The sequence below is a fragment of the Aythya ferina genome (genome assembly GCF_964211825.1).
Source record: "Aythya ferina genome assembly, chromosome: 2".
NCBI lineage: Eukaryota > Metazoa > Chordata > Aves > Anseriformes > Anatidae > Aythya > Aythya ferina.
Genome location: NC_140297.1, coordinates 144581541 through 144594919, shown reverse-complemented (window position 1 = coordinate 144594919; position 13379 = coordinate 144581541). Strand labels below are relative to the sequence as shown.

Sequence of the window (13379 nt, the reverse complement as noted above, 5' to 3'; positions counted from 1 at the left end):
CCTTCCAGGATGACTATGAAATTCAACCTTCCCTTCATCTTGCTCTGATTTCAGCAATGTTCTGCATTTCCTTAGATTGCAGCAAACATCTCAGAACACAGGAAAGTTTCTATTTTCCATGCTGTGGTGTGGATGTGTGCTGCTCATTCCTAGATCACTATCTTCATCTGCTTTCATGAAGGCTACTTTCTAGATGGGTCTTTCACATCCTGCCCACTGCACTCCTCATCCAAGAGGGTACCACTTGGCCAGTGGGTGCCAAGGGGAGAGCCATCTCTTCCTCCCCTCAGCTGATGTTAATGGCACTAGGTGCTGAAACCAGGATGAGTCAAACAGCCTTCCTCCCCACCTCATTTTATCAGAACAGAAATTAATATGTTTTGCACAGTACATTGCCATCAGATAAATAAAACAAGTACTGCTTTACATTTTTAGGTAATGGTCACATTCCTATTTTACACATTAGCATAATCATCTGTGATCATTCTGCCGTGTTACTAGAAAATGTATGCTTTTCCAATTGGAAACTCTTCAGCACAGTGTTACTCAGATGAAGAACACTCACAAGAGGATATACAGCTGTAGGCCAACACCCCTGTTTCTGATAATCTCACTGAAATGCAATCTATTAACTGTTAACATAATTCTTTAATTATTTATTCAGGTGTTGCAAAACAAAAGGAAACAAAACTTATTGCATTAAATTCCTTACAGATAACACCTTTCATCCCCCTTTACCTGCTTCAACTTCACTCCAGACTCCTCCTGCCCCTTTACAGTCTCCACTCTTGCCTTGCTGAGTGCTGCTGAGTACTGCCCCATCTCACACTCAGAACCACTGGTGAGGAGGATGGGGGTTAGCATCTGCTGGTTTCCATTTTTTCCTGATCCTTGTTTCCCATGCTTCTCCTTTGCTCCAGCATGGGTTCTTCCAGGGGCCACACAAAGGGGTGTAGATTATTATACTTTTCATTGTATCAGCTGTTCCCCTTTATGGGTCTCCAGTGCTGTCACCCACCCAAGGCAGCTGTTGCCCTTTTCCACTTGTGTCTGAACAGAGGCTGCTCAAACAATTGTGTTGGTGTTGGTAGTGTTTTCTCAATAGCATCACTCATTTTTGTGATTCTGTCTCAGAAGAGGCAATTTAGGAGGTAATTTATTCCATTTAACTTCTGCAAGAGCACAGTTTAAGCTCCTCACCTTTTTAGCTGCAGAAGCTATTATTTGATTTTTTTTTGCTGGCTGTCAAATCTGTATAAATTGTACAGTTATACTGAACATAGAAGTGCAAAATGAAGGATTTGAGGATGTGAATCATGTCATTTTATTTTATTCCTGGGTTTATTTGGGATCTAAAATCCCTGTGAGTTTTACAAGTCACAGCACTAAGCCAAAGCAAACAAATCTTCATTGTCCTTAAGAGATGTTTTATGTCCCTTTCTTCAAAAGAAGGATCAATTTTATGTAAGTCATTAATGACAAATCATCAAAACTATCCTTAAAGATTTTCACTTAAAGAATGTTTAGTAATTATTTCATTTACATTTCTGAACACCATCAGGCTATTCTGAAGATAATTTACAGGGAAAGCTAGTGTGTGCAAAGTAGTATTCTTTAACAGAGAGAAATCTGCTAGAAAATGACATTGCCTATGGAGCTCCTTACAAATATTTTTGTGTTGATCTATGTCATTTATTATTGAATTTATTTTCAAATTTCACAGATAACTATACAGCAGACTTTAAAACTGACTAAGTTTTTCACATAGCAGGTTACATAAGTTCTTCATTCTGATAATTTTCCTTTAAAAGATCAGAAATATTTTATGCTAATAAAACAGTAAACAGGAGTTGTGGTAATATTTTATGCTAATAAAACAATAAACAGTAGCTGTGGTGAGTTTTAATATTACAGTAGAATTTGACATGTTAATCTTAGTTGACCTTACAAAAGAAAAAAAATATATATATATATTTGAAAACACTGAATCACAGAATGGTTAAGGTTGGAAAGGACTTCTAGAGACATTCTCATCTAGAGAGGGCCTAGAGACCCCCTGCTTAAGCAAGAAACACCTAGAACAAGTTTCCCAGGACTGTGTCCATGTGGCTTTTGTAGGTCTCCAAGGAGGGAGACCACAATGTCTCTGGGCAATCCATTTCAGTCCTCCATCATGTACCATCATGTACTGTGGAGAAATGCTTCCAGAACTTCTTGTGTTCTAGTTTGTTCCCATTACCTCTTGCCTTGGCACTGGGGTCCACTGAAAAGAGCCTGGCTCCATTGTCTTTGCAGCCTCCTTTAAGGTATTTATACATATTGATAAGATACATAGTTAGTGTTACCTGTTCGCCTATACTAATTATTTGCAAAATCATTGGAGTTTCTCAAAGAATTGATTGCTTTTAATTTAAAGATATTTTGTGACCTTTGACAAGGTAGTTATTAATGTGTATATTTAAAAGAACTAATTACTGTTACATGATTAAAAGGGGACAGTAGAATGCTGACTGCTTTAGGCTGCTCATCCAATTTGCCTGACATAAGCCTTCCTAAAATTTAGATGAGCAGACCACATTACGTCTGGAGTTGTACCTGAACTACACTAAGTGAGTAGTGTCCCATGAATCCATAGAGTGTGTGTGGCTAAGATCATAGTACAGAATAATTGCTACAGGTCATCTCAGCTTTTCTTGATGGATTCCTTCTAAAGTGTCTCTGCTTGCTCATAACTTTTATTAGCTGCTATAAAATCATTGTTTTAACTAGGCAAGCTGATACACTGTTTCTTACATTATTCTTAAGACTAAATAACAGATGTCAATTACTCCATGAAGTTGAGTTATACACTTAAGTTCAACTGCTCAATGCACTATAAATATCTAGATAGATCAGATGACAGGATGCATTGTGTGCCAAATTAAAATTTGATTAATAATGCAATCTCATTGAACTGTCACTAAAATCAGTGAATTTGCATGGTCTATAAATCACTCATAGCATTGCCTGTCTTTGATAATCTGTCTTCTTGAAAATTACAGTTCAATGTTCATGTAATTTTATTGTTAATAGCACCAAAACCTAGGTGAATAAGCAGAAAATAAAGTTTAAATAAGAGAGGACTAACTAGAGAAAAATATTTTCAAAATTCAATATGAAAAAAGGAATAATGAACAGCAAACAAGGAAGATGTTCATGTGTTTAGAAAACAAAATTTTACAAAATTATTTTTTACCAGAAATTACACAAATCTTTCTTCCTTTTCATGGCATTTAATAAGAAAATAAAAAATAGCATGTATTTTTGTATAAAATTAGAAACCTGTGTATGCCCAGAAAAAGCTGAAGAAAACCCTTCTAAACCTTTATACTCTCATAATCATCACTCACATCATAATAGCAGAGATACTCCCTCTCCTTATGAACCCTCATGCATATTCAAATAGAGATCTTCATCTGAATTCTTAATACCTCAAAAAGCTTTTCTAAGCCAAGTCCCCACTTGCATATCACTTTGAAAAATCTTCCCCTTGCAGCATATGGTTAAGATCAGAGAAGTATGTTTGCAAAAGTGACATCTTGGCAGTGTGCATACTTTTTGCATTTATGCCTTTGTATCAAATTTGCAAGTTTGACGGCTAGATAAATTTTCTGAATATGTGATAAAATAAATTTAATTTGCTTTTTGAAAATAGGGAGTAGGTATTTTAAAAGAGTATTTTTTCTTTAAATGCCATCCATATTTGCTATGTATTTGGAACTGCATAATTTCAGACTGTACCAAGTCTTACCCAAGTATTGTCTTGTCATCACGCCTTTGTATCATTCCTATTCTCCTCCATGTTTGGTAACTGGAAATTAAAAGAAATAGTATGCAGTTCTTTCAAGGCCTTTAGTTGCTTAGCTGCTGTTTAGGTACTACATTTTGATTGCAGTGATTGTAATGGTAGATACTTAAGTATATTTGAGGATTTGCATCTCAGTAGTTTGACAGAGGTAATTCAGAAAGCTGTGGCAAGGTAAGGAAATAGAGAAATATGGATTCTGAGTACAGAAATTACTGCAAAGTTTATCTTTCTCCTCTTTCTCCCTTGTTCATATATTGTCATTAAACTTGTCACCTAGTGATACAAGTTAGTCTTCATAAATATTTTCTCTCTTACTAGTTATTCTTTTATTTGTTATGTCAGAGCTGACATCTAAACAATTCTGCTGTTTGAATGTGATAGAAATATAGAATATTGAGTATAGAGATACAGCTGCTAAAAGAAGACTCTATAGAAACAGTTATTAAATTAATTTTATTTGTAAGTGTTTTATGCACTCTGAAGTAAACTCCTGTTGAAGTCAACTCCTGTTCAGTGTTTCTCAGCCTTCTTGAAGGCCTGTTATCTTTTCCAGTGACTTCACAGTCTAAGGTACCAAACATTTTCATGATGTTTAATAAACATTGATGTTATTTAGCCCTTTCCCAGACAGGCTTTCCCTTAGCCTTTGAGGATCTGACTACAAGACTAGTACCAAAACAAAGCAAAATAAAACAAAAACAAACAACAAACAACCAACTAACCAACTAAACAACCAACCAACTGAAAAATATATAAATTATACTATAGATGAAGTGATAAATGAACCCAGCAAAATAATTCTGTTGGTTATTGGGCTAATACTTGCATTACAAAGGCTAAGAACATATATGGTATGCTTTTGGTTACATTAAGAACATTTAAATATTAGTATCACTTTAATCACTTTGCTACACGAATCAGACCAAAATATGTGATGTTTTCTCAAGGCTTGTTGATGGTGACAAAATTACATTTTGGCAAAAATCCCTAAGCAGAGATTTCTGAGCTCAGAAATAGCAGACTTGATCATTGACAGCCTCTATTTTTAAACACGCTCTCTATTTATTCTCTTAACTATTAATATAGTAGAGCAATGTTTTTAATGAACAGCTTTTATATTACTGGGAACTAGGCTAGGTTTCTCCATAACTCATTTGTGAAAAGCAAAAATAATGAGTTCTGTAGTTCAACATTTTTCAAAAGTATTTCTGTTTTTGAGTCTGAGGGAAAGCTATTCCAAAATCTCTAGTGTTGCATGATACTCCTAATCTCCTGCTTTGAACTTGTTATATGTATTGAAAAATTATTCCACATATTACTATTTGTCTTCCCAGATTACATAAGCTTAATTCATTTAGCTAAAAAAATTTATCTTTAAGAACATTTTCAAAACAGCAGATGATAAAACATGTAAATAAATATTAAATGTAACTATAAAGGTCCTTCAAAGTAATTTAGAAAGTATTTTCCACATTGTTTTAATGGAAATTTTCCTTTTGAGAACTAATAATTAAAAATTATTCTCCTGATGCTCCTCAATGCATAAAACCCAAACTTCATTATTACCTTTCATATACTGTTTTAGTTTTATTCCTTTCACAGTAAGGAAACTGATCATGTAATGTGTTGAGGCTCCTCAGTTTTGTTTACTTATTGCATTCTAAATTCACTGGTTAAGTAATAAGATTAAACCCAAGAAGTGTTTTTACTTTAGGTGGTCTATGCGTATACATAATAATCTAACAAAACTTTTAAGGGACAAAGCCTGCTGTTTTAAACTCCTAAAAATTACTATAATTAAGAGGTCTGTTACATTTATTTAAATTTTTCTTCCTTAGGATCGATCAGTCAGAATTCTTTATAGCTTTTGTTCTGTGATGCTATACTCCTTGAAAAAAAAAAAAAAAAGAAAGAAAAAAAAAGAAAAAAAAATCCTTGTTAATTTTTCAGCAATATTGGCTGTTTATTTCAGGTTTCAGGGCACATTTTATTTGTGTTAACGTTCTAATTAAGCAGAAGCAAGAATTGCTTTTCAGGTACATGTATGTCTCAGACATTTGGCTAATAAACAGAATAAGTGAGATAAAAAGTGGGATATGGTATTTCCATCCAGTAAAAAGGTTTTTCCATATAAGTTATCTAAAAACACCACATTCAGGATCAATTTTATTAACTCACAGAAATATTTTTGATATGATATCCTCAAAAACAATTTTTGAATTATTAGGCATATTATACCTGTAAACTAGAAAATACACAACAATTCAGTCATTTTCTCTTACCTTAGTAAAGAATGAAGTTTTTCCAACATAAGATTGTACATTAGAAAATGGAAACTTGGAAACTTATTTTGAAAAGAAAAACAAACAAACAAACAAAAAAAGTATTTCAATGGTTGCATTTGAAAGAAATTATGAATAAAAAAAAAAAAAAAAGAAAAGAAAAAAGAAAAGAAAAGAAAAGAAAAGAAAAGAAAAGAAAAGAAAAGAAAAGAAAAGAAAAGAAAAGAAAAGAAAAGAAAAGAAAAGAAAAGAAAAGAAAAGAAAAGAAAAGAAAAGAAAGGAAAAGAAATTACTCTGATGTAAACATTTTTATGGTGAAATTGTGAAATTGTCTTGCGTCTGACATTTGGGAAATCTTCCAGGAATGGCTTTCTTTTGAAAACTGATCAGCTGTTTGAGAGTTTGAAAAGATTATTGAAGGAAAGTACTTAATCATCTCTAACGAGTCACAAAAATACAATTACAATAATACAAGTAGCGTAAATTGGATAGGATTCTCATGCTTCTTTCAGTATGATGTGGCTGCTGCACATCATGTGTAGACTGTGTGTAATACGGGTTAAACTCAATTTATTTTGTGACAACATTTTTGGTTAGAGCAAAAGAACTCATTAAATTTTTGCATGATATTGTAAAATGAGTGGAACAATGCTAATAAAAATAATAAAAAGTAGGTTATAAAAATATTTGCTGACTAAAATAATTTGAAGTAATTAAAAACTAAAGGAACTACTCATTAACACTGAAGTTTCAAGTATTTCAAGTACAACTTGTTAAAAAAATGAAATAATTGGTCACCTAAAAGATAGCAACATTATTTTTTCAATGAGAAGGGTGATTTTAATGACATTTAAGTTTTGTTTTGTTTTGTTTTGTTTTTCACAGCTGAGGACGCTTGTGGAGGAACTATGAGAGGATCCAGTGGTATCATATCAAGCCCCAACTTTCCTAATGAGTATCATAATAATGCAGATTGCACATGGACAATTGTGGCAGAGCCTGGGGATACTATCTCACTCATATTTACAGATTTCCAAATGGAAGAAAAATATGATTATTTGGAAGTAGAAGGTTCTGAACCACCTACAATATGGTAAGCTACACACTAAAATTTTAATTTGGTAAAAAACAAGGGAAGGAAAATGTGGAAGGATAACTTTTGTGACTTTTGCCTTTCTTAATATATCAAGCTTTTTTAAAGCTAAAAAAGGGGGAGAGGGCAGACAGTTGTTACTGTTGCACATATTGATATATATGATGTATATTCATATTCTAACTGCATCTGTAAAATAATTTCAAAATATATTCCAAGAGTGGAATGTTGATATGAAAGGCACTGTAGACTTGTTCAGCTCCTTGTTTGCTGATCTATCCATTCTAACCATATTAACCATATTAATTTTTAACCATATTAAAAATGTATATTTTAAGACAGATTGGAAAGGGCTGTTGTGATGGTAAGGATTGGTGGAACCTTCAGGGAATTACAGGATGTCAGAAGGTGAATGGTGTCTTTTCAGCACAGAGCTGGGGAAAGAGCTGGTTTACACCTGTTGGTCACAGTTCTCTCTAGAGGAGTTTCTGCATGGAGAGCTATATATGTAGTCTCATTTTATAATACGGTGGGGATATTGTCAGTATTGCACTTATGAAAATGAGTGTACAAATGTCCACATTTTCATCCTGATCTGAGATACAACACCCTGGGTAGCCATAACACTTTTTGTCTTTATTTTAGTTGTATATATGCTATGTTCTATTTGTAGCTAATTTCTATTTGTTTATTGACTTTGAAGTAGCAAGAATATTTTTTCTAGGCTGGCGTCTGCAATTCCTGATCTCAGTGTAACTGCATTGCATAATACAAGGAGAAGAAATAGCAGTATACAAACTCTTTCAAGATCAGACTCACTTCATTTGGAAAAAAAAAAAAATGCAGTAACTGATGCATTCTGTGTTTTTCTGGCCTGGTAGTTTTATGGCACCAACATCACACTCCTCTGAAGAGATGTGAATATCAAAAATCCTTGTGTGTTGTATTGGTTTAAATATATTATCAGTTCACAAAGAAGGGGAGGTACACAAAACCATAAATAACATTGATGCTTTCCAGGAAAATCTTAAGTTCCTAACTGGTTTACATATATCATTATGAGAGATATGCAAAATAGGTAGGTGCATTTGATAACAAGCAATTGGCTAGCCCTTGTCAGTAGAGCCTTATTTTCTAATTTTTTAATTAAAATAAAAAAACTAACCAAAACACAAACCCAGTAAACTACATTATTTCAAATTTTATAAGAAAATATGGCATATTAGGCTATATTGTTTTGAAAACAAAACTCAATTTCTATAACTGATGCGTATAAAATATATTCCTTATTATGTCAGTGCATAGCAGAATTTTATACTCTGAATTTTAGCTTTACTGAACAGTCTTTTATAATTTGTTAATTCATACTGCCACCTACATAGTTAATTACCTGAATTAGACTACTACTGAATTGCAATTTATTTCTCAGTCTGTTAAACTGAAATCTTTTGAGCTAACTGTCAACTAAAAAAAAATTAAAACAATAAATTACAATAATAATTAGTAACACCAATGACATATTGACAATATGAACCATCTGAATAGCTAAATGTGCATTTTATTATATTTGAATGCATTTTATGTATTCAGTCATGAGCTTCAAACAATGACCTTTTTTTTTTTTTTTGAAAAAGGCTTTGTCTATACTGAAATGATATAACAAGATTACTTTATAAGTGGAAATTCTCATATTATCTATTTACAAAACAAAAAATTGCAATGCTAGTTCAATAATTTCTCATGTGGAGAAGCAGATTGAGAGTACATTCTTTTTTTAGATTGTCATTTATATTCCCCAAATTAGACTGATGTATTCAGTTATGTAAAATTATCCCCCCCATATGCTGGGAAAAATAGATTTGGAAATCTTAATTAACAACAATTTGTTAATTAGATTTACAGTGGTTATATTTTATATCCCCTTAGAATATAGCTTCAGGTTTAGTTCATGACATTTTAATTTATAAACTGTACAAATGAGTACAGTCCTAAAACTAAAACCAGACTCTTGATTTTTATTTATTTATTTATTTGTTATTCTGTAAAACAAATAGCACCTGATTTGTAAAATTACTAAAAACATATTGGTTGATTTGGATAGTAGTAGTATAGAATCATTTCTTAAACATTTTGTTGCTTTACATGACTATTATACCTACTGATTTAAAACAACAACAAAACTATTCTCCTTCAGCACACCTAATTGTATAACAAAATAATTTCTGTTTCTAGGAAAAACAATGAACAAGAATATATTTAAAATTGATAGTCCAGGGTTATCCAGCAGAAATGTCTAGGAATTCTTCTTGAAGTGATAACTTTCCATAATCTTCCACTCAGTCATTGTGATATTTCAGTTATTCCAGGTCTTTTATTTGAGAAAATCTTAACAGGACATTTTCATTAAATACTGTGAAAAATTGCATAGATACCTTTCAGTCTTTTTCTGTCTGGTGTCAAGGCCTGATTCTGACATTTCATAATTTCAAGAAAGATGATTGATTTTATTTTATTTTATTTATTTATTTTATCATTTTGGAAGTGAAATTGACAGAATATTAATAGTTTAAGGAAACTATTTTTCTCAACTTTTTTTTTCTCAACAGAACAAAAAACTGAAATGAGATCTAATGAAACATTCCTTTTTATCTAAATGAAAAGTTAGGATTTGAGATACTCATTGGTGAAAAAAAAGTAGCAATTTCATTTTGAGACAATTTTTCCAGTATATGGAAGTTCAGTTAAACATTCAGAGAGTTTCTGAAAATACATGAGTTTTCTAACATTTATGTTTAGGACACTTACAATTTTTCAGTCTCTTGTTTTGCTATTGTTCATTTTAAATCAAATAGTTTATACTCAGTGTGTAAAAAACTGGAATGATTCTCTAGGCTGCTTTGATGTGGTTGTCCTCAATTCCAGCACATACTTTACTCTAAATTGTTATAACAGCTGTTAAGACTAGTTAAACTGTATAGAATGGTAGAAGCTCCCTCCCAGAACTGGTGCTGCAGAACACAGCACTGTATGGGCTGTTGCAGGGAAAGTTAACTCTATTCCAAGCAGACCCAGTACAAATATATATTTCACATTGTCATGCATTAGGAATGGTCATGCATTCCTAATGCATGACAATGTGAAATATATATTTGTATTCCTAAGAATGCATTAAATATATCTTTTATTCTCAGTTATGGTTTAATTTAGTTATTTTTGAAAACCAAATTGATAATTTCTCTTCCTACATATTTGGAGCTTGCTTTTTACAAAAAGATTATGCAAGAGTATTAGACTAATTGAATTTGAAATGATTATTAGTTTTGAATGAACCCATGCATTTTGGTAAGTATACTGGAAAGTGATTACTATTTGCTATTTCTAATAGAAGGCAGTAGTTGTCATTAAATTTTAGGCTTACTGCTCTCATTCAGAGAGCTATTGTGATAGTCTGAATTAGGATCACTTTTTTTTTTTTTTTTTTTTTTTTTTTTTCCAAAGAGCATATAATTACGCAACTACCTTATTATTTGTTAACATGAAGATGTGCATTAATGTTAAGGTGTTTGAGAGCATAGCAGGGTGTCTCAACTGCTGTAAAGAAAATGTACTCCACTTCTGCCTTGACAAAAGGAAAAAAATCCAAAGTATTCAGATCTGTTCTCTCTGTGTAGGAATGCACTTCTAAGAAAAGCTGTGCAGTTTTAACATTTGACCCACCACTGGCATGTTCATACAAAATATTTTCTCAGTTCGCAAAGAGAAATTTCAAATAAGATGCAATTACTCTTTCTAAAGCAAAATAACTCACATCTCTCTTACTGACAGTGTATTCTTGGGAATTTCAAAATATATGCTATTTGACCTTGCTAAGATGTAAGGGACACTTAGAATTTTTCATAGTAAATTGAAGTATTGGATTGTCTAGATCATTACTCTGTATCTGGTTTTAGTTAAATTATCGTGTTTTCCTGTAGAAATCTAGATACAACCAATGTAAAATGGCATATATCAAATAATTATGGAATCTTAGAGTGGCTCAGGTGGGAAAGGACTTTAAAGATCTAGTTCCACCCCCCCTGCCATAGGTAGCGACGCCACCCAGTGGCGTCAGTTTCCCAGGGCTCCCTCTAAGCTGGTCTTGAACACACCTCCACAAACGGGGCATCCACAGCCTCTCTGGGCAACCTGTTCCCGTGCCTCACCACACTCTGAGTGAAGAATTTCCTCCTAATCTCTAATCTCCCCTCTTTTAGTTTAAAACCATTCCCCCCTTGTCCTATCATTATCTGATTGAGCAAAGATTTGCTCTCAATTTTTTTGTATGTCCCTTTTAAGTTCTGAAAAGCTGCAAAGATCACTCCAGACCACACCCATGCAGCACAAGTTCCCTGCAGCCTGTGGAGAGGACCATTATGGAGCAGATCTCCATGCTGCAGCCCATGAAGAGCTCATGTTGGAGCAGGTGGATGTGGCCTGAAAGAGGCTGCAGCCCACAGAGAGCCCCCACAGAAGCAGACTCTGGACTGGACCTGCAGCCTGTGAACCTGCACACTGAATCAGTCTGTTCCTGAAGAATTGACCATATGATACAAAACCATATTGGAACAATTATTGAAAAACTGCTGCCTGTGAGAAGCCCATCTTGAATCAGTTTAGGAAGGATGGCATCCCATGGGAGAGACTCCACAATGGAGCAGGGAAAGTGAAGATCAAGGAGAAGCAGAGATGAAGAATTATGCACTGACTTCAACCCCCTATTCCCTATTCCCCTGTGCTGATCAAAGGAGGTAGAGACGATGAAAGAGGAAGAATGTGTTTTTAGTTAAATTTTAGTTTCTCACTGCTTTAGTCTGTTAGTAATAGGCAGTAAATTATATTAATCTCCCTATGCTGAATCTGTTTTGCCCATGAAGGTAATTGGTGAGCAATCTCCCAGGCCTTAGCCCTTGAACCTTTTTTCGTCATATTTTCTCCCCAAACAATTTTTTTTCTTTTTTTCTTGAGGAGGAGGAGGGGAAGTGAGAGAATGGTGATTGATGTGCAGCTATGCTCTGTGTGAAACCACCACAGTGAGACAGCTGCTTGTTAGATTACAGTGTGTAAATGGTTCACATATGGAGTCAAACATGGTCACAGAGTTAGGCAGATTCATTGTGCTACAAATTAACACTTTACATGGACACAAAGTGATCCTGCTTTTGAAAATTAAGTTCCCACTCCAATTTCCAGTTCATCCCCACCTCTTGGCCCAGGCATTTGTATACTAACAAAGAAATTGCACCAGGAAGTGATACAGATGAAAAATAACCTTTTTTTTTTTTTGCTGTTGTTGTTGTTCCAATGTTACTGAGAAGGTAGCACAAGAGTTGAGAAGAACATTGAGGCACATTGGGTGTGGAAGGCTGGTTCCTGAAGGAATAGGACCACTTTATTTTCAAAACAAGGCCCGAACTGTTTTGGTCTCAGGTACTGTAGATTGAGTGACAACATCCATAAAGAGATGCAAATTTTTAACCTGGTAGGCATAGACTTCACATAGTTGATTTCCTTTACAGTTAGAAATTTATTCTCATGACGGTGTGCAGTATTTGATTCCAATTAAGGTAAACAATGTTAAGAAGGCAGCATTTTTTGTTGTTGTTGTTTTTGAAAAGAAAAAAAAAAGTATATAATGGTAGTAAAATGCACTTTTCTTGAAGTGAGTTAAGATTTCTGAAATCACTCCTAATTTCTTACCTTTCCTATGTTCATGAGTAGCGCAAAAGTGAACAAGCCTTATCTGAATATGCATGGTTTTATGATGATGGTGGTGCTAATTAATATGTATGAAGTTATTTTCATCTGAAGTCAAAGAGCTATCCAAAAGCAATTTTCAAATGAGCAGTTATACACCTGACAGACTTTCTTGGTACATTCTACTCGACAGAGATAGGATTGGATCCATTTCCCAAAGTCTTACCAACATTCAGAAACAAATTGAAAGAACTGTCAAGACTCCTTACCCAGTAGGAAAGTATTCTTGTTTTTCTACCATCCCACTTGTGCAAAGATTTAATCACTGCTGTCTCTGCACTTCCATGGCCCCTTTAAACCCTCCTTGGATGAAGCAGCCCTGAGTGCTTCTAGTATTGCTTATCTGTAACTTTTTTACTTTTTT

At 33.6% G+C, this 13379-nt stretch overlaps 1 protein-coding gene across 5 annotated transcripts in view; it reads left to right on the top strand.

The window, feature by feature from the left end:
* CSMD3 (CUB and Sushi multiple domains 3) overlaps positions 1–13379 on the top strand; it is a 684493-nt gene that overhangs the window by 195126 nt on the left and 475988 nt on the right. For all 5 annotated transcript variants that reach the window (XM_084509891.1, XM_084509890.1, XM_084509889.1 and 2 more), the window contains exon 5: positions 7015–7222. In XM_084509891.1, the coding sequence (XP_084366017.1) occupies positions 7015–7222 (208 nt within the window). The remainder of the gene's footprint in view (positions 1–7014; positions 7223–13379) is intronic.